Below are 25,198 nucleotides of genomic sequence, written 5' to 3'. Positions count from 1 at the left end.
CAAACCAAGTTGCAGAATTAGAATCAAATAAGATAATGTATGTGCAAAAGATCAATAAACTGTAAGATTTTTACAAAGTAACTTAGTGTTTTAATAATCTATATTAATGGGTGTGCCCTGAATGTGAGCTCTCTAATTTACAGTTAAATGCTTTAACAGTTCGGGTTAAAGTCTATACATGTTAAGGATTCTAGCCATTCATCTGACACATTGTGAGAACCCAAGGTGTTCATTAAAAAGCAGAAATCCCCCAAATGCCTCATGAGCTGAATACCCTGAAATCATGCATAGTAAGTGCCACCAGTATGCTGTGCATTGCCTTCTGCTTGCCTTTCAGGTGGATGGCTCATGCTCTTCACCGTCATGCTGCGGTTGGTGGCAGCGTGTCCTGCATCGTGTGCAGTGTGTGCTGAAGATGCAACCCTTTGTCAACAGCTCACCTATATAATAGGTAATAAAGCCAATAATGCTAAAAAGCGGTGTTCAGTGTACCTGGCAAATGTGTTGCCTTGCCTTTCATTGTACTGACTGTTCTCTGGGCTCAGCCTGAAAGAGGTATACTTTTAAAGAGCAAGCCTTTCCTAGTGACTAAAGACTGTTAACATTGTTTTAGTTTCCTGTTCCTGATGGTCTCGGCCAAAACTATTTTAAAACCTTCAGAGGTAGTTGAGATATTTTGCTATTATAAAGGAATACCACCGCTTTATGCAGCTACACACTTCTTTATATAAAATAAAAAATAGATCATTTTAATTATATTTTTGTTCACAACTTGCGCAGATTTGAACCCTATCACTGGCTGGAAGAAATATCAATGAATCAGAAACCTGAACTGCAATTGTTCAGCATTAGTAAGATTAAGTGATGTACCAGCAAAACAGATTATTATCAAAGTGCATCTAATTTTGGAAGTCTAGTCTTTTTTTATTGGTGGTAAATGAGCTGTAGAAATGCTAACAAGATACACCGCCTGTATTCATTACATATTGCTTGCTTAAGTCAACAATTTAATAAGACACCTTATTAACAAATTTGAGGAGAATGTGATTTACATCCTGATATCCAAGAAGAAAATATAAACAAGCTATAAGCTCCACCAATGGAAAATTTTTAGAAACAAGTCTAAGTTAAGATGGAGTATGGGAAGGTGATTTCTTTCATTTCTAAAATCCTACGACTCTCTGAGAATTAAGAAGTAGATGTTCTTGTCATCTCTGATAGGAAAGAGAGTTTCAAGACTAAGTGGTTGTACACTGTTTCCAACCAGTACTGAAAGCAATGCCCTCCCAAATGGATTTCCGGACTTTACTATATTTTGTTTTCTAATCAGAGATAGCTGATATCTGTAAGAAACAAGTATTGCTTGCCTACGTCCTGTACCTCTATAACTTCCTTCTCATTTACAGAATACCACATTTGTGTAGTTGCAGTTCATAAACACAGAGAAGTAAATGGATGACTTGTGAGTGGAGCTTCTTTCTAGTACTAGATGAGAAGTAATTGGCAGCTACAGTAGCCTGCTCCCTCAGTCAACAAATCTCTAGAGGACTGTCAATCCATAAAAACAAAACTCCCTCAACCTACTATATCAAAGCCAATGATGAGAGGAACAGAATGCCAAACTGGCCAGAATTAATAAAATTCAAATAATCAGTAATAAATACTGAAAATTCAAATAATCAGTAATAAATACTGAAAAAAAATTACCATGACTTAAGCTTGCTTGTGCTGCAGAGACTGAAGTAATTCTTCCAAAAGAAGGCACTGTGAAAATCCTTTGTATTTTACATTTTTTTAATCTCTTTGTTTCAGTGATGTAGTCTGAATTTCATGAGGGAATTGTGATTTGCTTCCCCCACGGTTGATTGTTCTAATATCACCTGCAGACCTCCCAGGGACAATGGACTCTTCCATCCTTATGACACTGTCATTTGCAGTCAAAACAATTTTAGCATGATAAAGATGTGTTACAATAACTCCTGATTATAATACATCTTCATTGAGTTAAAATGCTTTGATTTCTAATGACAGAGCAGTGACAGCTCTGAGGTGATGATGGGGAAGGGATTTAACAGTTGGAAACCCTGAGTACCACCTGTCATCACATGATGGATCTCATTGGAGGGGACAGATATCAGAGAGGAGGCCAAGATGGCCCAGACTATAATGAGAACCCCACTGACAGATTCTCGGGCTGTCTGGAGAGAATATAGATCCTTACCAAGTTGCCAGTTTTTAGCCTGGAGCTAAAAAACAGAAACCAACCCTCCTTCTCACTTCCCGCTCCCCAACCCACCTCTTTATGTTTGAGAGAAAAAAATGACTGACTTCACAGCATAAATATACATTGCTAGTGGAACACTGGTTAGGAGGCTTAGACACAGGCTTGGCTCTTGGGTGAATCTGTTTTGTGCCAGCAGGGCTAGACAGGTCAGTACACAGCCTCACACACAGGCAGTCTGAAAAGCCACCTTCGAAATAACATCAACAATGGTAATCCCAAACAATGAATTAAGTTTGAATCTAAAGGAACAGATGGGTTTATGTTTTTCAATAAACATGTCATAGTAACAAAGAAGATAAAAATCCATCATTCTGATAAAGAGCCAGCTTCCTCTTAAACTGAGAAGTCAGAGAATCATTTTCACTTTGTTTATTGTTCCTATCCAGGTGATAAGATTGCTCAGAGGGTATTGATTATCTTTGCTCTCCCCTGTACTCCCCTCGTATCTTGTTTCTAGTCTGTGCTTCTCTTCCCACAGCAGCCCCTGTGACCACGAGGGTTTTGATAATTACTGATGGATACCTCTCCTCTATAGAGAGCACAAATCTGTCTCTCTTGTTTAATTTGGCCCTGCTCTCCTTGAGCAGAAACGGCATCCAGGATGTTCGGGAAGATGCCCTTCATGGTCTTTTCCAGTTGCGTACGTTGCTGCTGGAGCACAACCAAATATCCAGCGCCACGCTCACCGACCACACCTTCAGCGAGCTTCGCAGTCTGCAGGTGCTCGTGCTGAGCCACAATGCCCTCCGCACGCTGCGGGGGTCCTGGTTCCGAAACACCAGGGGCCTGACCCGTCTCCAGCTGGACGGCAATCAGATAACTAGTCTGACAGACAGTTCTTTTGCGGACACAAATCTCCACAGTCTCAGACATCTGGATTTATCTAACAATTTTATTTCCTATGTTGGAAAAGATGCCTTCCGGCCCCTGCCTCAACTAGAGGAACTGGACCTTTCCCGAAACAGGCTGGCCCACATGCCAGATGTGTTTACTCCACTGAAGCAGTTAATCCTTCTGAGTTTAGATAAGAACCAGTGGAGCTGCACATGTGATCTTCACCCCCTCGCCCGATTTTTAAGAGAGTACATTAAGTCTTCTGCCCGCACGCTAAGGAACGCCCAGGACCTAAATTGTCAGCCGTCCACTACAGCTGTGGCCACAGCAAAGAATATGCTAAGGCTGTCTGAGACCAGCTGCAATTCCAAGGCTCCCAACCTCACTCTGGTTCTAAAGGACAGAAGTCCCCTCCTCCCAAGGCAGGATGTGGCCCTGCTGACTGTCCTTGGCTTTGCAGGTACGCCAGTGAGAAGTGTGCCCATCTCTTCTCTATATTCTTGAAGTACATTAAATGATGTGTTTCTCAGGAATTGGAGAAATTTGCCAGGGCTTGTAGAAGGAAGTGGTTGTCAGTAGATGTGAGAGGATATTAGCTGACTGGCACAGATTCCAAGAATTTCCTGTTTCAGAAAAGCTAACACAGTGAAAAGGGCCTTGGAGATACAATGTCATGGCTAGTTTGCTTTTAGATTTGTTTTCTTGTGTGTCATGTGGGAATACTATCTATATTTAATCAATCATCCATTTGTTGAGGAGTACTGGTGCATTCATTAAGATAAGGATTAACAAAGTGATAAGACAGCATCCTTTTCTTCCAGGCACTCCCATCTGTGTCCCTCTCCAGAGCATAGTAAGAATGGGTGAGCTTTAGCAAGTGCCCGAGGAGATACTACTAGATGATCACATGCATTCCTACTGGATAGTGGTTGCAGAGCACAGTGATTGAGTGCATGAGCTCTGTACTTAGAAGTTGGATTATGCGGGTTTGAATCCTGCTCTGCTTCTAACTTGCTGTGTGACTTTGGGCAAGTTGTTTAATCTCCTTATGCCTTGGTTTCCTCCTGTTTGAGGGTTTTGAATTCTTTTAAGGCTTCCAGTTGTCTACCTCTCCCACAGCTCCCCAAACTGACTAAGAAGAAGATAATATTCAACCCTTTATTTTTTCTAAGGTAGTTAAATATTTTTTAAAAGTATGCATCAGGTATCATGACATCTCAGTGGATGAATAATATAAAATGATGCTCAGTGTCATTAGTCAAAGAGCAAATATGCATGAGATTTTTAAGTTATCTACCTTGATGTCTGTTTTCTCCCTATGCATGCAATGCATGGTGAAATCCTTTGCACCTGTGGGTAACCATGGGGATGAGAAGTGTGTGTGTGTTTGTGTTTGTGTGTGTGTGTGTGTGTGTAGCCCCGGGGGGGTGGGGGTGCCCCAGAGCTGGAAGACCAGAGGTTTGCAAATGGCATTCAGGACTGGACTGATGTATTATGAATATGTGCTATTAATAATTATTCCATAGCAGGTTGCCAGTGAATTAATTGAACATCAGATTTCAAACTCCTAAGCTACCCTTTTAAATCAGGATAGATGGAGACCAGCATCAGGTCTAGAAAATGGAACTATCACCAGCAGTCATCAAATCCATCTGGAAGTGAATTCAAATCCCCTCAGAAAGAGAAATTATTTTAAAAACTGCTTAACCATGTCAGTAATTATATGTTCTAAGACATAATTTACCATAAAAGCAAAAGCAACAGGGCAGCAGAAAACTTTTCCTTAAATGTGCTTCTTAGAATACTAGCTCTAAGGTGTAATTAATAGATATTCCAATAAAAACACACACAGATGCACTTGTAAGCAATATGTTGAGAAGTTCAAATAGATTTGGGCAATGCTGGGTTAAACAAAGTGAGAATGGCTTCTTTACTGCAGCATTTCTCACTGGCTTTCATTTTCTAATAAGCATTATGAATATGGAAGAGGAAGATAAATGTGGAGCATTTCTCAAACTGACTTGACTATTTACCCTTTTATTTTGGCAGGTGATTTTGTTGAATTAGTGTTTTGTAGGCATCACTTTGGAAATATTACAAAAGAGTAATTTTCAGTGTCTTCTACATATCTTTTATATATATTTTCAGGAAAGATTTTGCTAATTTAACAACTATGCACTAGTGTAGAGATAGATACAAATTCTAAAAGATTCCAAAGGTTTGGTCAAAATTATAGAAACTTTGTGCATGGATAAATTCTCATAAATTACAAGTATGATTACATACATGTTAAGTTATAGTATCTGACATTATTGTAATACTGTATCTTTCATTGAGAAATTGTTAAAGATGCTGTTTTTAAAAGAACTTAGTCTTTTAAAAAAGCTTTGACTTTTGATATCAATTTATTCCATTAAGATTCTAGTCCTGAAGTAAAAATGTAGTTAACAGTCTATAATTGGGCCTCTGATGCCATTTCCTTCTTGGGCTATTGATAAATCATCACAATTCCAAAGAATATAAATAATCATATTCAGCAAATTTTAAACTAATAAGTGGTTATTTGGCACCAAACAGTAACATCTTGACACTTCCTATTCTGTGAACTGGTGGATAAAAAGAGAAAGCTTTCATGAAGCTGTAATGTTTCCAATACTTCAAGGAGAACTGACCGTTTTTTTTTTCCCCCAGTTTTTATAACTCAGAAAGATTGTTAGACCACTTTTTAAAAATAGCAACAATGCCCATGGCAATGAAAATTCAACCATCTTCTTAATAGCACGGTCAGCCTGTCTGCAAGCTTCATTTGCTGCTTTTGCTCTCTGTGTTAATAGAAACTGACCATACCTGAGTGGTAATATAATACAGACAGTTCAGGAATCAACAGCAGGAGAGTGAGTGGTTTCTTGCTGCTTAGACACAATTAGAGGAGAAACTTTATCCTATAATCAGATTATGCCTACTCTCATTTGAATGGCTCATGCATGTGTTTAAGAATATTTAGGTCTTTCTTTCCTTTATTATTTGGTTTAGTAACTGCATTAGCCATACAAAGTGTTCTCTTAATAATTCGTTCCTTGGATTTTCTTTTTCCTGTCAATTGAGTCTTCTACCACCTAACTAGGGCAATATAAAGCCTACACAACAGCAGCAGCAATCATAACTATAAACCACAGTGACCACTCATGGAACCTTACTGTATCGAAGAACTGTGTTAAACTTGTCATATGTATATAATCTCATTTAATCTCTGAATGGTATTAATTATCCCCATTTGATGGAGGAAGACGAATAAGGCTCAGAGAAATTAGAAAACTTGACTGAGGAAAGTTCAGAGACGAACTGCAAATCCTGAGTTTTCATACTCCATGTAAGAGATACAGAATATTTCTAAAATTTTATAATTTTCATATATTTTTAGCATTTTAAAACCAAAATCCTTGTTTGGAATAACCCAAACTCTAGAATCTGACAATAAAAGCACTCTGATCTAATTTTTGTTACTATAAAAAATGTGTCTTTAATAGAGATTAAATTATTTCAATATGTCAAAGCACTCTCTAAGAGCATATTGTTGTCAAATAAATTAAAATGGGGCATATAAGACCTCAAGATATGGTAATACACAAGGGTGGAGGATTTTACAAGAAACTGCTATTCTTTTTGGTTTATCTTTATTTTTAACAGACAAAATGCAACAACCATGCCTGTACTTAGCCTTCCCTTTTCTTTCAAGTTAAAAAAATATCATCACATTTTCATTGAAGTTGTCAGTAGTTGATAGAACCAGGGGGCATGTTGCAATCGGATTCTAGAATGCTCAAACTATCTCATTCACTGTCCTCCTTTCCAGAGTCAGGGAACTGAGTTCTCTAGGGAAATCAACTTGCCCAAGGTCACACAACAAGCTATAGGCAGAGCTGGGCTTAGAACACAGCTCTTCACTGAATTAATCCTGAGGCCATGTCTTCCTGATCACCATTTTGGGGATTTGTATGATTCCACCATGCAGAGACTTCCATTATCAGAATGTATAAACATAATTCTTTTGGTGTATTTAAGAATATACAATAAATACTTCTGGGGTGTCAGTGCCAGAGCTATGGGCCCTGGAGATACAATGTCAAAAAAGACTGAAAATGTCCATTTCTTCAAAGCACTTGATTTTAGCAGGGGAAGACAGTGAACAAGCAAGAGAATAATGGAACACAATAATTTTATTCTGTTTTAAGTGCTGAGAAAAAAGGAAATCACTGTGACAGAAAAGGAGTTGGGATGTAACTTAGAGAATTGGGTTTGAACAAATCTAGGAGGTGGTTTAAGACGCCATTTGTCAAGATGGGTAATGGTGGGGTAGAAACAGGTTAGACTCTGGCCTTGAGTCTGAGAAACACTGCCCTTTACAATTTTAGTCAGAGGATAAACTATATGTCTACCTAGAACATGAAATGACAGTACCAGGCAGTCTGAGAGTAGATGTCAATCATTTTATCGTGGGAGTTCGTAAAAGGGAATGATCTTTGCAAGATGGAAAAAACAGCAAAAGTACCAAGAAATTTAGAGGTATTGATTCAGATTTTAGTGTATAAGTAAAATTCAGATAAGCAGATAGAAGTGGTATAAGCACCACTAAGAGCACACACAAAGGCTCAGAAGTATATTTGAAGGCCAAGAGTTTGAAATGTAGTGTTTAAGTGTGGGAAATAATGAAAAATTAGGCTAGGAAGGGCAGTTATGGACAAATTGCATTGAGACTTAAATGCCAAGGAGTTTGGCCTTTATGCTAATAGGTAGTTAATGACATATTCTGAGGTAGGGTGTGAATCTTTAGGGATGATTAAAATATGGCAACAGCATGTAGAATAATTTCTTTCTTTTTTTGGGAAGAGGTTATGGAATGTGAGGATTTCAGGGTGTATACTACCTGTGGTCCATTTTTATTGACTATGGAATTGAGATATAGGAGAGTTGGTTTCCCATACGCAGAAAAAGAATTTTAATATAGGAAGTATTTTATCTTGAATGAATTTCAGCTCACGAGAAAACCCTTTTTCCTGCCGATGACATTCCAGATGGTATTATTTTTTATAATTTTTAAAAGATACACACAAGGAAAGATTCAAATTAGAAAACAGATGATGTTAATTAAATGGCCTCTGTCTGGACTGAAATTTTTCCACATAGTGGTAGACTTCCCACCCATTCTGATGCCGTTTAAGCATTAGCCTTGATATTTGTGGATTTCACATTTGGTGATTTACATGTTTCTTCCCACGATGGTATCTTTTACTGGTCTCTCTATTTGTCACAGGAGTTATTGGTCTCACTTGCCTAAGCTTAGTTATACTTAACTGGAGACTCCAACATGCCAAAGCAAACAAACACACATCAGAAAACCTTTGTTGCAGAACCTTCGATGAATCCCTGTGTGTTCATGATGCAAGAAATCACCACGCTAAGGGACACTGTAACTGCCACTTAACTCAGGAAAATGAGATAAAGGTCATGTCCATCATGGGGTCCAGAAAGGAAATGCCACTATTACAGGAAAACAGCCATCAAGCAACACTGGCCTCTGAGTCCACAGGCCTGGATGGATCATTTAGAAACCTGAACGGGAAAGACCGTGGGGCAGATGGCACTTTCTTCTGTTCTTGTGGCAGATTGTTGCGGTCACAATGCTCAGAACCGCCTAAGAATATGTCATCTTTTAATGAAACAGACTTACTTACAAGATCCTGTCCAAAGAGAGTTGAAAAGCTAAGGAATCTCAAGCCTGGGGAAGTCCAACCTCAAATTCTGCAGCAGTGTGTAACACGAGCAGGAGGTGAGTTGTCTTGTTTTAGAAAATCCCACTCTGTTCAAATCCCTCTGAAGAAGGCAGTCTCCTTAATTTTCTCAGCAGGGAAATGCCATAAAAATCACTGTAGTAACAGTCTAGTCCTCTTCTACAGATACTGGCCATATTTTGTGTGTGTGTGTGTGTGTGTGTGTGTGTGTTTGGGGTGAAGTGTAGATGGAGACTCCCCACTCTCGGGAGATGAGAGTACATCTTTGTGACTCAGCACCTACCAATTTTTTAAAAGTAAGTCTTTTAAATAGCAAAATGCTGTTAAGACTTATGGGAGGTTGAATATCAGCTTCTATTCCAACATCCTTTGAGCTCTAATGCCAGTTCTGCAGTAAGTAACCTTCCCAGAGCATGACACGTAGAAGAATGGGCCTTCTAAGCTAGTGATTCATTTCAGGAATGATGTCAAGACACATATTTTGCTTGCTGAGCTGTCAGGGTTGATAACTTCCTAGTCCAGGGAAAGTCAGGACTTAATTCATTGTCCTATGTAGGGAGCCAGGTGAATCTGGCTGTGACATCTACCCACTGTACATGGATGATGTCAATATTTAGGTGGAGGTGATGAATTAAATGTCTTCTTTTTTTTTCCTGAATAGTAAGGTGAAAACTTTGACAGCTGCTCTGTAAAGAGACTCCTGTCATTTGTTTGAACTGATTTACAACAAGTAGAGCTTTCTATCAGAATATGAATGACAGAGGTACTGCACCAGGAAATTTTTACCTTAGAGATCTGGCCCTAAGGATGGATTTGGGGACAGTTAGGAAGGAATGAAACTTCTTTCTATTTCACATGTGGTATAAAGCAAGATGTAAATTTATTTCATTCTATTCCCCAGACTAAAGTTCTTACCAGTTTCTAGGGACTGATGATTTGATCCAAGTGAGGAATGGCCAAAGAGAGAAACATCTGTCATAGAAAACAGATCAGACTGGTTTTAGCTGATAAAGAAATAAGCACTTAGCTTTTCCATAGCATCATACCTTAGGCAGATGTTTCATTTTAGCTTTGTCTAACACCTTCACTCCTTTGTGGGCAACTCCTAAACGGAATGTGGTCTCTTACCCACTTAAAAACCAGTCCCTTGTTTCACACAGAGAACATTGGTTTATCAAACCAACACAATTACTTTTAAGAAAGAGTTGAAATTCTGCTACATGCCAGGCATACTACTGGAGCTGAAGAGGATAGGTATTTGAGGAGAAAATAATGAGATATATCTGCTTTAGAACAAAAGTCAGTGAGAGGCAGTATCTCTCTGATTATGCCTTCTTAGAAACATAGAATCATAGTATACCTGGGGTAGAGGAGACTTTAGAGATGATCTAGTCCAATAGTTCTTACTATTTATCTTTGAGTCACAGTCACAGATTTCTCTTAGAATCTGATAAAGTCTAAAAAGTCTTTCCTTAGAATGATTTTATACCCATACAAAGTTCCTATCTAGTCTAATGCCCTGAAACCTAGCAAGTAACTGGGTTCTCCAAGGTCACCTAGAAAGTTGAAGGCAGATCTCAGATTAGAATTTGATACTAGTCTGTGGCTTAGTTCACCACTTCCTTTCTAGCACTGAACAGAAATACTTCTTTCTTCTTTTAGATAAAACAATTTCACAAAACAAGATAAAGTGTACTGATAAGGTGTAATTTTAAACTTAATATGCATTGTGGTTAAGAGGATGGGGTTTCATGTCAGACAGACCTGGGTGAAGTTCTGTCCATATTGTTTAGCTGACTTGTGACTAGGGGAAAGCATTCAACCTAAGTTTTGTCTTCATATGTGAAAGTGGTAGCATATTAGGACTTGTCCAGTAGATCAGGTCTCTTGTGAATATTAAATGACTAATGAATGTACAATATTTAGCACAATGCCTAGCTCTTTGTATATGATCAGCTGATGGTAAACAGTACTAGTATTTTTGTCATTAGTATTATTTATATATATCATTAATAATTTATTAACATGTACCACCTAAAAGTCCCAGACAGAGACTCCTGTAACACAGACCAGGAAAATTCCAAAATACTTATTCATTTAACAAATAACAAATATTTAATAAATACTGTATTAAGTGAAAGGAAGTAAAACAGATATGGCCTCTGTTTGGCTGGAGCCAATAGTATCACACATATTTCTCTTTTGTTGTTGAGGCCATTCTCTGCTTGAAACCTGAACACTACTCATTATTATATCATGTCCTTCTTAATATTTAGTTAAAAGTGGTAAATGAATGTGAAAAAATCATTACTATATCCATTTGAAAAAAAATTGATATTATTCATATTTAAAGTTAACCTAATCAATCAGTAATCTAAATATTTACAACTATGAATTTTTAAATTTATAATTCCACAATTGTTAAGTTAGCATCACAACTGATAAAGATGTGGTCATAAAGAGTGTTATTGCAAACACACCAAACTGCCAAATGTCCTTTCTGGAATTTAGCAAAAAATTAGGAAATATTGAAGAATTGCCATAATCAGATGAGTCATTTTTATACCTTTTATAAGGTTTTAAGCATCTGTTTGTTGGGGCAATAAAACACTGCTGGGTGCTAAATTCCTGCATTTATTGTTCAGCAGATATCAGCAGTGACACATTTCATAGAAGATATGCAATATCCGTTTCAGCTTTGGCAAGAGAAAGTCTTGGAAAGCGTTTAACAAATGAATCATGGCAGCCTCCAATAGAAAAAGAAGACAATGGCTTACAACCTCACAGGCAGAGGCATTTTATTACAGGCTCATCATCCAAGTCTGGTGAGCCTGAGGAACACTATGTACAAAAGATCTTACAAAAACATAGATCAAAATATGATGATCCTTGCAGCCTGTTAAAAGAGAGCAGGCCTAGGTATTTTCAGCCAAACAATTCTCTTATCTGTAAATATGTGCCCTGTGATCAATTTCAAGATAATGTGAAAGAAAAGCCAAATTGTCCAGCACAGTCAAAGTCCAAGAAAGAGCAAATTCAAATTAACAGTGCAATAAAAAAATTCCTTATGCGTGAGGACAACAGGAAGTTAGTGGGATTATCAACAAAAATCAAGGAAATGTATTCCCCTAAGAGGGTTAGCTTCCATAGTCCTGATTTAGTAGAACAAAATAGGTTGGTGATGTCATCCAAAACATCAACCCATTTGAAACAGAAGAAAAATCAAAGTAACCACCTGACCAGCCTGGATCTCAAGAAATGCAGTAATCTTCGGGAGAGAATCAGAGGAAAATGGCTTACTGATCCACAACTTCTGAAAAAGAGGACAGCCAATCAATCTTACCTCAAAGGGAAAAGTAAAGGACAAAATTCAAGGATAAAATTAAATTTACACCCTTTTAGGAAAGTCAGAGTCCATCCAGAAAAATCTTTGCCAGAAATTCCAAAGAAATGCAGACAAGTATTGTTACCACCTAATAAATTATCCAAAGCTCCTGAGAAAGAAGCCAAAATAAACCTTGTGTCCTCTGCAGATTTTCTCCGACAGCCAGAAAGTAACAACTATGTCAGACTCAATTCAGAGACTTTTCATCTCAAATATGCCCCAAAGCAGACCCTGTATTATCAAAACACCACTTGTAAGTCTCCTCCGTTCAGTGTTACCAACCTACCTGCAGCTACTCAGAGCTCTACGGAAGGTAACTGTCACCCTGCTGGTCACATTCCTGATGGAAACCCATTAACATCTCCTCAGGCCACTCCCCTCATAGCTGAACACAAGTACTCAGCCTCTCAATTCTCAGTTGAACAAATGGAAGGTGCAACTCACCTCACACGGGAAGTTCCTAGTTATTTACCCATTACTTGGGAAAATATAGGAAGTGATGTTTTAACACCCTGCTATTCCAGGGGGGCTACTAACCAAGGGGCAACAGAGCCCAGTGTGCACATGGAGCAGGACCAATCAAAGACCAGTGAGCTAAACCAGTTTTCTGTGTCACTGGGAAATCAAACACAGCCTGTAGATGTTCACAAGACTGACACATACAAGGAATGCACTTTAGATCAAAATCAAATTTTACAACATGCAGAGCAAGAGTCAAGTCATGAACAACTTGGAATCAAAGAAAGAACATCAATGACAAAACCCAAAATATCACATCAAATTGTAGAAAGTTGTATTATGGACAAAGGAAAGGATGTAGGAAAAAAACTTCCTGAAAGAGAAACTTATGATTGCTCTCTCATTCCCCAGACACAACCCAAGGGCAACCTAACACTTAGGAAGACAAATTCTATTCCATACCAAAATAGAATAGAACTTTCCAAGGATACCAGCCCTTCTTTTAGTACTCCCGCCATTTGGCATCTAGCTAACAGGGGTGGAAAAGGAATTGACAGCACAAATGCATTGCCCGGAGATGATGGTGCTGAAGCACAAGAAATAAAAATGGGAGAGAAAGAAGAGAAAAAAATGCTTGATGAAAGCAGGGCAAATTCTAACATGTTAATTAGGACCACACAGATGACCTTAAAAAGCTCCACGAAAGAAAAGCAGCAAACTTGGGAAAATGGAAAAAGCTAAACACAGATGTTGCATGATTCTAGGTCTGTTGAGGGCATTATTACAGCTAAGGATTTGAGTATCTCAAGTTCCTGTGATATTGAAAATAGATCACCTCGTAGTGACATAGATCTCAAACTTAACAGTAATATGCATGATTTGAAAGAAGTTCAAAATATTCAGCCAGATGAAGATAACAGTGCACATAAAGAAGATTCAATGACAGTGAGGACACAGGAAGCACTTTCCCTCTTTCCAGAATTAAAAGACAGAAGTTTTAAGGCAGAAAATAAGTGATTGCTAGAAGAATAAATGAAGTTGAAAACTCTGCTCCAAAACCTGAACTGTATCTACCATCTGCTGATTATGCTAATACATCACTGTTAGAGGCAGAACAAAGTGAAGAAAATAACTCAAATAATAATCACTTTCTACTATAGCTTTCTTCAAAAAGACACACAAACACCTCCTAGTCTGCATTCATTTCAAATGCATTGTTTTTGAGGAAAAATCCTCAGTAACTCCTCGTTATCACTGAGACAAAGTGCAAGGTTGAACGTAATGCAAAAACTGAAGATGGAGCCACAAGTTATGTTTGACACAGTTAATTGAGTTTGCTTCTTAAGGAATGGGAAAATGAGAAAGAAAAGTTTTGCCTAGTCCTAGAATAGAAAGCAAATAGTGAAAAAAAAAAGCCTTAAGCAAATGAAAGATTAAATAAGAAAAAAGTATTTGAGCGGTTTATACTTGATGTTTATTTTATGGAAATTACTATACACATCTCAATTAGTGGTATTACAATATTGCTTTCTACACAGATGATTATATATTCATATTTGTGTCTGATCTGTTTTCCTAATTATGGTATGAAAATAAAAATTGAGTGTTAACTGTAGTCTAGCTGATATGCATATTGGTATATTTTAACCATTTACAGCTGTTCTGTTTACAATTATCCTAGATCTTAAGTAGAAGTTTCTAAAACTTGTTATTTCTTTAAGAGAAAAAAACTAAAGATTTGCAGGCATGGTAGGCCATTTCTGTAAAATCTGTAAAATCCTATAAATCCACTAGGTGGAGATCTCAGCTTCAATCATTTCAGAACAAATGAGGCCTCAAGATCAACACAATGGATCCTGAACAAAAGGAATTTTAATGAGCTTTATTGCCAATTGTTACTAACTTAAGATTTTGGAAACTAAATAACCCATTAGCTTGTAAGCTTTCAAGGTTTGATCTCTTGAGTTTAGCATGCCTCTACTGTATGGTCGAATTCTCCTCTTTGTGCACAGGAATTAAACATCCTTACAAATACTAGGTTTAAAAACAGTAGTAGAATAAGCATCTCTCACTCAAAGCCATTCTTATTTGAAAGACAGAGGTATACACAAACAATTTTATTATTGATATTTCAGTAAAATGTTGAAGGATTTTTCATGCTATAGAATATTAAAATATTTCAAATTTCCTAGAGGGAAAAATGTCACAAAGGCAACTTTCTCTTCCCTGATCCCTATACCTAAGTTTCTATATTTTTATACCTACATTTGGCAATATTATAAAGCTGAAAAGACTATTAGAATAATGTAAATATTGCTTACATGCCCCACTTCTGTTTTCTTTAGTATTCAGAATTGCTAGCAATGATGTAACTTCTTATTTTTCAAAGTCCCTAACCTTATTCCCTCTCTTCTTTTTCCCCCTGGGTTCAAAATGTTCTTGATTTTAACTCCAACTCCTCTCCCCTCTATTTTTGTTCAGTCTCTCTGTTTGTGCTTAACTCCTGTGCCATCTGTCTGCATCCTCTTATCCCACTTCATTGGTTAAGCACCTTTAAGGTGAGAAGAACATCTATGCCAACTTCTTGCACAATAACTTTATTCCAACTGGCAGTTCCCTCAGTTTTGTAGTCCAGGTTATATCTCTTGGTAGCTATTTTTCTTTCTCATTCTCCTATTTTTTTTTTTTTTAGTCACCTTCCCCTTGCCACAGAGCCCTTAGCTTTGTTCTTCTCTCACTGTCAACAATATCCCTGCTATCTAAGGGCCTAACGAGTACTCTGGTCACTAGCTGAGATGACAGGTGTCCTGGACTCTTTCCTCTTTTCCATTTCCTAAATCCTGTCTTTCATCTCCTTATGATGTTATGTTTCCTTTGAAGTAGTTCTCAAGTTTACTCTTGCTGCTGAATCCCCATGGTAACCACTCTGGTCTGTGTTGTAATCAACTGGATTATTGCAACAGCAGTCCAGCTGGATGCTCTGACTTCAGTGTCTCTTGCTTCCGCCTGCTGGTTTCAGCCCACTGGTTCTCCGTCATTATTGGGCACAAATCACCTGGGGTGCTTGTTAAAATGTAAAGTCTCAGGCTCCATCCTAGAGATTTTGATTCAGTAGACTTAGAATAGGGCCCTAGCATCTCCATTTTAATTACTGTTTTGGGTAATCAGGAGCATGTACTGTGCAGCCCACACATTAAGAAACAACATGTAGCTATCCCAGTGCTCACTAGAAGATAACTGAGTACCTGCTTCACCATAGGAACTACATACAGTATTTGAGTAGGCTAATAAATCTTTTCATACCACATTCTGCTGAATTTTCCAACAAAAATTACTTTTATCATATTTCTTCCCTGCTTTACAGACCAAACTATAATTACCTAGAACTTTATGTCCAAATTCCCTGTTCTGGTTTCCAAAGCTTTCCAAAATCTGATCTCATCCAACTATCACGACGTTTTCCACCTCCCACTGTTTTCCAACAAGCACTTCTCATGTTAAACAGGACGGTGTTCTCATGGTCCTCTTCTATCGTTATGGGTCTTGATTATGTTCTGTCTTTATGGGTCTTGACTAAGAAGACACACACAGGAGACAAGAACATACTTCAGAAGCAAGGGTTGAGACAAAGGCAGACATGAAAGAATGAGGAGTCAGGTTGATAACCTAAGAACTGGTAATGACTGTGATAGCATGATGTTAATTTCTTAGATCTAAAGATAAACTTATTTCAAATGATGCCTGGTATACAGATTTAACCCCTCAGTGATGACAGTCTTCCAATAAGTGTCTCTCTGTGTCCTTTCTCAATGAATTTGCACCTGTTCTCTTTGCTTGGACTGGTTTTCTCTCTCACCGACCCATTCATTCAGCAAACTCCTGTTTATGCTTATGGTCTCAGCTCAAGTATAACTTCTTCCAGGGAGACTTTCTTGACCTACACTATACCTGTGTACCCTGCTTGCTAGTATTCCTTTAGTATGCATTCTCATTTAATCTTATTTTCCTTCATCTTGGCTTAAAACAATAAAATCATTAAGGTGTTTATTCAATTAATCTCCATATAACCATTGAGGCCTTAGGCTCTCTTGAGAGCACATCTCCACTGAATCCTCAGTATGTATTCCTGAGGCTGTACATAGTAGAGACTCAAAAAGTGATCACTGAAGGAAGGAATGAACACTACCCCATTGTTCTCCTATTCCTCACCATTCATCCTACTGGCATGGTGAAGACCTTCCTGGGCCATGATAACACAGGCCTGTCACAGACAGAAGCAGCTTGGCTTCCTACTGCTGAGATAGGCATGGAAGCCAAGCCAGAGCCCGCCTGGTGGCCAAGCCCAGATACAGCCAGCCAGCCGGAGACCTGGCTTCCTGCTACGCCCTCTCCTCATCCTCCTCTGTAAACCTCATCCGCAGAGCCCAGACCCTGTGCCGATAGGCTTCACTCATTAGCAATAAAACTTTTCCACTAAGCACTCAAGTTTTGGTCCTCTTAGTATTTAATATTATAATTATTTAAATGTAAATGCATCTATTTTGGTTCTTTTTCTGATGTCCCAACCTATTCAACTTGTGGTATCTATTCAACCACCCAAAAAATGCTTTTAGAAGTTTCCAGTGAACTATTTTGTCTCCAAATTAAAACTTTCACATATCTCTTATCTATAATCATGAAGAATCAGTTAATAAATGCAAAAGGGATTCCCCTGATTGTTATGTATGCTTTGGAACAGCTCACACCCATATAGGCAAGGGAATTCTGGATTAGGTGTTCAGTACATATATTCCTAGAAAATATACCTGAGGTTCAGGGGCTCAAGGGGAGTTTTTCCTAAGTTATTTTAAGTCATGTAATTGTAAAGACAAAATTTTCTGGATATTAAAATTCAGATGAGAGAGATAGTAATAAGCAATAGTGGTACTCATTTATTTACTCAATGAATATTTTTGAGCATCTACTAGGTATGGTCCAAGCAGCAAACAGAACAAAATGAACAAACAAGTCTTTGCTTTCATGGAAATAACATTCAGGTAGTGAGAGAGGATTCTAGACAAATAAATATATAATCTTGATTGAGTGCTCAGGAGAAGAGGTTAGTGCTTTTGAGATATTCAGTCCATATCCCATAATCATCTTCATTTTAATTCAGAAGAGTTTCTGTACACTTGTGGGATGGGTAATGACTTGGTCTGGGTTTGGCCTTTAGAAAAAGAATGGGAAACTTGCTTTCTCTTTGCAAACATCTGGACTGGGGCTTATTCTATTTCTCCTTTGGTGAGATACTTCCTGAGACCATAACAGCCTCACTTTATCTGCTGCTTGTTGAAGAGAAGGATCAGGAACAAGGTTGTATGTAAGAAAAAGACAACAAGAAGTAGAATGGTTTGGACTGGACAAATAAGGGCCATAATGTCTTAATGCATGAGGATCTCCAGTGTAAAGAGTATGAACTAATTCCTCCCATTCACAGCAAAAGAATCAATGTGGGCTGATATCAAAACACAAGGATTTCAATAAACAACAAAATATACTCGCAGGGGGATTCTTAGACACTGTATTAAACTGTTACCAGGAGAGAAGTTGTGGAATCTCCTTTGTCAATCTCTGAGAACAATGCACGCATCAGTCTCTCCAGTGTAGTTAAGAAGAATCTTTTCCTGCAGACAGATGGTCTGGGGTTTCATCCTGGGATTAATGACCATTCCCCTCTACTCTCTTAGATCTATGATCTTATTTAAAAATGTCCTTTTCATTGTTTCCATATTCTAGTTTACTTACTCCTCCCATAACATCAATCCCTCTATTTGGACTCTAAAAATATACTCTTAACCACTTTCCCACACAGCCAGTGATGAGAGAAGAGCTCGGACCAGGTCTCAGCCTCCCGCATGAGCCAGAGCTGCTAAAGACCACTTACTATGGGGCTTTTGCCTGAAGGTCTGCCTCACCGTGAAAAGCTAACACAAATTCATCTCATGCCAAACTTCTTTCTTTAGAAAATGACTAAGTGTGGCTCAAACGTAGTTAATAAAATTGCAGCTGAGATGAGACTCTGAATCATCTGTCATATCCTGGTCTCTCTTTTAACTAATCAGTTGTGAGAAACATTTCAAAATCAGAGAGCAACAGCAAAGAAATATGAGTTACTCAGACTTCTTGAGGCAATTAGAGACTAAAGAGCAGAAGGCAAATCAGTCTTCCTGTCTTGACAGTCTTAAAATATACACTGAAAGGAGACTTCGGAGTTATACTATTTGTGACAGATTTTGACCATAACACATTTTCTAAGTGGAAATAAAAAGTACTCACTTCAGGACATGCATTCCACCCTCGCATCAGCAGAGAAGATATGGGCTTGGGAATGGAATAGCCAATGGGAGGTCTGATATGGTGGTAAGCCATGTCTGCTGCGGCAGCCGCTGCAAACCAAATGGTCATGTCAGCTTTGAAATTCACATATTTATTTCAAGAAACATATGAACAGACAGCAAAAAGTCATCAAAAATCAGTCTGTGCAACATCAGCAGAGCTTCCAAGAGAGCTCTATGCTGTTTTTTTAATTAAAATATTGGATGATTTGATACTATAACTTTATAATTTCACTCAGTTGTTCATTCAACAGTGAGCAGAGGGAATTTACACAGAAGAAAAGGAAGATACAAACGAGCACACAAATATCAAGTTGTTCAGTGTGTGTCTAAAGTGTAGGGTACGTATATGATGCAATAGGAAGTATAGAAAGTAAAGATTGAAAAGCAGATTGGGCCAGACCATACAGTGTCATAAATCCCAAACGAAAGATGTGGCAAGACATGAGCCACTGGACTATGCCCTTATTAAATCACCTGGATCACTTGGGCAGAACAAAGGACTTTTTTAAGCTTAAATCCTATTACTGGTTACAAGAATGTTGGGATTTTAATTTTTAGTATTTATAAGGTTGTGATAATTTGCTAAACTTTGTTAGATACTTCAAATTCATCATTTTAGCTAATTCTACTCATTTATTCAGCTCCCTTGTGTTGCATGCTGGCTTGGATTTCTGAATGTTGCTCATCTCAAACTCCCCAGTACTGTGTTGTGATATTGGGACTTCATTGAAAATTCCTAATTGCTAAATATTTTTCTGTGCTTCAACCAGTAATTTCCATATGCCCTTGGAAACCAAGATCATAACTGCTTTTGTAGAATCCATTTTGTATCAGCCATCACAGTAGATACATATATAAGCTCTTTTGATCCTACTAACAAACATGTAAGGTAGGCATTACTGTTATTTGTGTTTGTGTTGTATGTGCATATATAACTAGTTTTCAATTCACAAAAGATTTAAATAGAAGTAGTAGTTGGTGTAACTTCTTGTTCCATATTCCATGCTCTCTTCAGCCATTTTACACTGAAAATACTTTATAAACAACAAATGAAGCTTTTTTTATTTCAAAAAAAAATTTCTCTGCACCAGTGGAGGGTAAAGTTCCAGAACATTGCTACTTCCTACCTTCTAGATTGTGATAATAAGAATTTGTCTATATCTTAATGACTTTTGAGATATGACCCACAACCAATATCTCTTTTCCACCAAAATTTACTCCAAAAATATTCTGTTTATATACTCTACTTCCAGAAGAGTGAGTGAAAGCGTATGCAATGTAACTTAACACTTTGTTTTATGGATCAGTCAGAATTACTACCTAATTTCTCAAATGTAAAATTTATACTTGTTCTTTGCAGAATTTTAGAAAATCAAGAGAATTAGGAAGAATAAAATTCTGAATATATTCAGAGGGAATAGTTGTTAAAAATTATCAGTCTTTCTTATATATTCTTTATACTGTTGAGCTCATATTCAATATATAATTATGTAATACTTTTTCCCCTAAATTAAATATAAGAATTTTCTGATGTTATTGAAACTCCATGTTGACATATTTTTAATGACTCTGCATTTAGTGTGATTTACTTAATCAATCCTCAAATTTAAGTTCTTCAAATTTGGGTGTAAACACTTCAAAGAATATCTTTTCCCTCATGAATTTCTTGATTTCCCAGATTACTTATTTATGGTATTTTGAGGGGTGAGATTAATATGTCAAAGGGAATAACTTCTTTAAAGACTTTTGATAGATACTGATAAACTGTTTTCCTAACAGTTGTACTAAATTTATACTCTCAAAGCAAGTGTGTGAGAGGATTTTCATTATGCCTGCACCAGAATTAGGTTTTCTCTTTTATAAAAGATATTGCTAACATGAGAGGTAAATATACCAGATCATTTGTTATTGTTTACATTTTGTCCTTTGATAAGTGATGCTTATTATTTTCCCAAATATTTATTAGTCATTTGTAGTTAAGATCTTAAGTTCATGTCCCTTGCCCAACTGGCGTTTTAATATTTTCTTTCAACAACTCGTCTAATTGTACAGCAGTTCAAGATTGAGGGCAAAGTCAGGATTCCATTTCTGCTTTTATTTTCAATGCCCTTTGTAGAATGTTTGCATTGTCATATTTGTGAGCCATTTCTAGCCACTATCAAGTAGTTATATTTGGTGACACTGAGCAAACAAAACAGCAAAAGACTGGTCAAAACATATTTAGCAAACTTAACATGACTTATAAACTGGGTTTTTTGTGTCACAAAAATAGGCATGTTAGGTTCCTTGCATTGGCTACTCTTGACTTTTTAAAATACTTTTTGGAATGAGGTTAATAAATAAGCAAATAAGTCTACTTTTAATGATCATTGGTTTTCTAACTCCACTTTTTCACCTTCTGACCATTCATTTGGATATTGTTAATTTGGCACAGCTATAAGCATCTAAACCAGTGTAGTGAACACATTTAAACTAACTATACAGACCCTAATGGGTGGGGAGGAACTGTTCATAAAATGAGTCAAGCTCAGATGCAGGAGCCTAATGTCTCCTTTAAAACTCCTTTAGACTCTGATATCAAGTGTATGAAGTTACTTGCTTGCTTCTTAGCACTGTGTCTGGAAAATCAGTTTAAGATGAATGATATTTAATTCTTCATTATTCAAAGTACATTCTACAAGGTCTTGGCATCTCCTTATGCCTTTTGCTCTACCCGCTCTTGGCCTTGACACTGCTCATCAGCACTTCTGCTAGAAAGTGGGCAATGCAGCATGAGGAGTCGTGGAACTGAAACCTGTCACCTTCGAGGTTGCTTTGTCTGTCGTGCCTAGGTGGTCATGCTACACTAACAGCTGGGAGATCTTCTGGTATTCCAGATGCAGGAAAGAGACTGTCAGCCCTCTCATCAACATTTTACCTTGATTGCTGCATAAAATTTTATTAAATCACATTAAATGATTTACATAGATATTGTTTTCTATATTCACAATTGAAAGTTTGCTATTAAAAGAGAATACAACTAAACTGAAAAGATACCAATAAGTATTGAACACCTATCATTTCTTCAGCACTGCCCCAAATTAATTATCAATAGTTTAGTAAAGCTTGTAATTTAGATTCTAGAAGACTGTCCAGTAGAATTTTATGCAATGATGAAAATGTTCTTCTGTGCTGTTCACTATGGTAGCATATGGCTATTAAGCACTTAAAATGTAGTTGCTGTGACCGAAAAACTGAATTTTTAATTTTATTTAACTTCAATTAATATGTGTCTGGTAGCTTACATATTGGACAGCACAATTCTAGCGCGTAGCTGTGTCCCACTCTTATTATCCTGAATAAGACTGGAATTAAACACAGTTTTGTGAGTCACCCTCAAGGATCTACATAACCATGGTATCAATTTGTGGATTCAAGGTTTTCCTTGTTTATCAATACTTAACAAGAAAAGAAAATGTATGAGTGGAGACTGTCAGTGTTGTCTCTCAAAAGAGGCCAGTGAACTATGTAACAGGCATTCAATATAACATATGAAAACCTTCATTCATTTATTCATGTGAAAAAGTGTATTGAACATTCTATGAGAGTGATAATAGAGTAAGAAAAAAATGAAGTGTTAATGCTTTTCAATAAAATTTGGTAAATGGATGAATAATTAATAAAGAAATGAATTACTGCGTTTGTTTCACTGCTTTTTATGGCTCAGTCATAAATTTTGAAATGTGATTCCTTTTTCCTGAAATGTTCTTCCCTACCCTCTTTTCCTGCACCTCAGGTACGGTCGCTTAGGTCTTAGTTTAGATGAACTATCTCTGGGACTTCCTAGGTACTCTCATAGCCACCTGCACTATGACAGCATGCACTGTATTATATTATATTATATATATTATGTTATACTTAATTGCCAATTCATTTGCTTGACTCTGCAAATAGATCAAAAGCTCCTTAGGTCTGGGTCTGTGTTTTCACCATTGTATTTCCTGGGCCTAGTGCAGTGACTGACAATTAATGGGCATTCAATTGATGTGTACTGAATGTCTCAATAAATGAGAGAATTCAAAATATGATAGCACTGGAAATGACATACATTGTGTTACATAGGAGTCAGTAAATATTTATCGTACAAAAGAATGAAGATAATGGATTAATGCCAATTAATATCTTGTTTTATCTTGACAGACAATAATGCCTAGTCATCAAGAAATGTTGCAGAATGAATATAATGTTGAGTTTAATGTAAAATTACAATATAATTGAGTAAATTGAGATTTGGTGACACATTTTGTCCATAACATTCTCTCTTGTGCAAAACATGTGGGGACATGGCTTCCATAAACTGAAGCTGTGTGACTATTAAGAAATGCCCTTAACAAGGAAATCTGGAGACTTCATTTACAGTCTGGCTTTGCTTTTAACTCTCTGGGAAATCCAAATTAAGCTAATTTGCCTCTGTGAGTATTAATTTCTTTAAATGTAAGATGAAGCAGTGAGGACACAGTATAATGGTGACAAGCATAGAAAGAATGGGCTCTAGAGACAAGCAACCATGCATTTTAAGTCTTGGCTATTCCTCTTACTCGCATGCAATACTGAGCATGTATCTTGGTCTAATAGAATCTAAACCACAGGTTACTTTTGGAATAAAGAGATAGTGTACATAGAGCATCTGGCATATTGTTGGCTCTTAATAAGTGGTAGTGGTTCCTATTGCTACGATTATCATCATCTCAGATCATAGGGTCTTACTGGTTCCTTTTAGTCTGAATCTAGAGAACTAGATATCAAAAACATTGTATATTTTCTTAGTGTTGTGGCCAGAAATCTTAGTTCTTTTTGAGTATTTTTTTTGGTATGACTACCAAAGAGAAATATTGTGTTACTGCAAATTACAGGGCTATAAACTTCATCTGTCATCAGTTCCAGTTCATACTATAACATGCCATTGTGGAGAGGATGACTATGCAGCTTTCCAAGGTGAACTTAATTACCTATACATTGCTAATGGATAAATCGGTATTAGATTTAGAATTTCTAAAGTAACCTATCACTCTCTTATGTTTTATAAAAATAAATCTAGGCATTCATATTTTAAAAAAGCCAAAGAGTATACTATTTTGTTTGTATGTTTTTGGCTAAGATAAAATTGCAAGAATGTTTTTTTCTTTCAATTTTGATGGTGTGTATGTGTATTCTGAAAAACACAATTGATTCTACTTCACTGTTGTTAATGGGCATGGCTGTGGTGAAATAAAGCAGATGCTTCTACTATGCCAGTAAGAGCTAAGACACATTCTTTGTAAAAGTGACACTTTTCAATGATGTATCACCAGAGCATATAGCATCTGAGAGAGACCATGAGATTGCAATCTTGAGATTGTTCTAAGAATGGCTTAATTTTTTAAACCACATCCCATTCTCATTACAGACTGTCAGAAGAATAGATTAATTTGCACCATTGTCTGTTCTCATTGCAATCTTTGTCAGTGTAATGAAGTACCAGGGTGTTAATATCAGTTATATTCATGGAAATATCACCGTCCATTGGACCGATTTGATCTTTCCAGTGATCTGTGTAGTGATTGGCTGGCTCTCCTCTTCTCAGTGATAAATTTATACAGATTTGCACAGCAAACATAGGATTTCAGAGCTTTAGCTCACTCTTATTTTCCTATTGTCAAGGCACAGTCCACATCATCAACATGCTTATGCCCTTTGATATTATTATATTTGGGATGCTTTAGGATCCTAATCCTATATGGAGAAGAACATAATCATCTAATAGTTAAGCAGGGGTAGCAAACACAAATGGCTGCAGATATGATACCTGTGACATAAATGTGTCTCCAAATGTATTTTAACTCATATTTTTAAAAATCATATGTGAGACAAAAAGTCTCCAAGCCATATTTGGCTCCTGGACTAGAGTGTGCAAATCTTAAGTTCAAGGCTCCATATGAAGCCTTACCAAAATCTAGTTAGAATAAATTGGCAGTACTCTTAATCTAATGCTACATCCCAGACTTACTTAGAGTCTGGCATTAAGGAATATCAGAACAGAGTTGACTGTTTG

At 37.1% G+C, this 25,198-nt stretch overlaps 2 protein-coding genes across 3 annotated transcripts in view; one reads left to right on the top strand and one right to left on the bottom strand.

Moving 5' to 3' along the window:
- TNNI3K (TNNI3 interacting kinase) overlaps nt 1–25,198 on the bottom strand; it is a 313,877-nt gene that overhangs the window by 55,754 nt on the left and 232,925 nt on the right. For both annotated transcript variants that reach the window (XM_073234130.1, XM_073234131.1), the window contains one exon: nt 19,067–19,176. In XM_073234130.1, coding sequence (XP_073090231.1) covers nt 19,067–19,176 — 110 coding nt within the window. The remainder of the gene's footprint in view (nt 1–19,066; nt 19,177–25,198) is intronic.
- Nucleotides 364–14,320, top strand: LRRC53 (leucine rich repeat containing 53). The gene is given in 5 exon segments (XM_017660805.3): nt 364–451; nt 2,763–3,578; nt 8,430–8,945; nt 11,556–13,760; nt 13,763–14,320. Coding segments are annotated over 5 exon segments (3,774 nt in total). The 3' UTR covers nt 13,912–14,320.

This window comes from Manis javanica, chromosome 4 (assembly GCF_040802235.1).
Source record: "Manis javanica isolate MJ-LG chromosome 4, MJ_LKY, whole genome shotgun sequence".
Taxonomy (NCBI): Eukaryota; Metazoa; Chordata; class Mammalia; order Pholidota; family Manidae; genus Manis; species Manis javanica.
The sequence above is the reverse complement of the archived record's forward strand: the minus strand, read 5'-3'. Positions and strand labels throughout refer to the sequence as shown.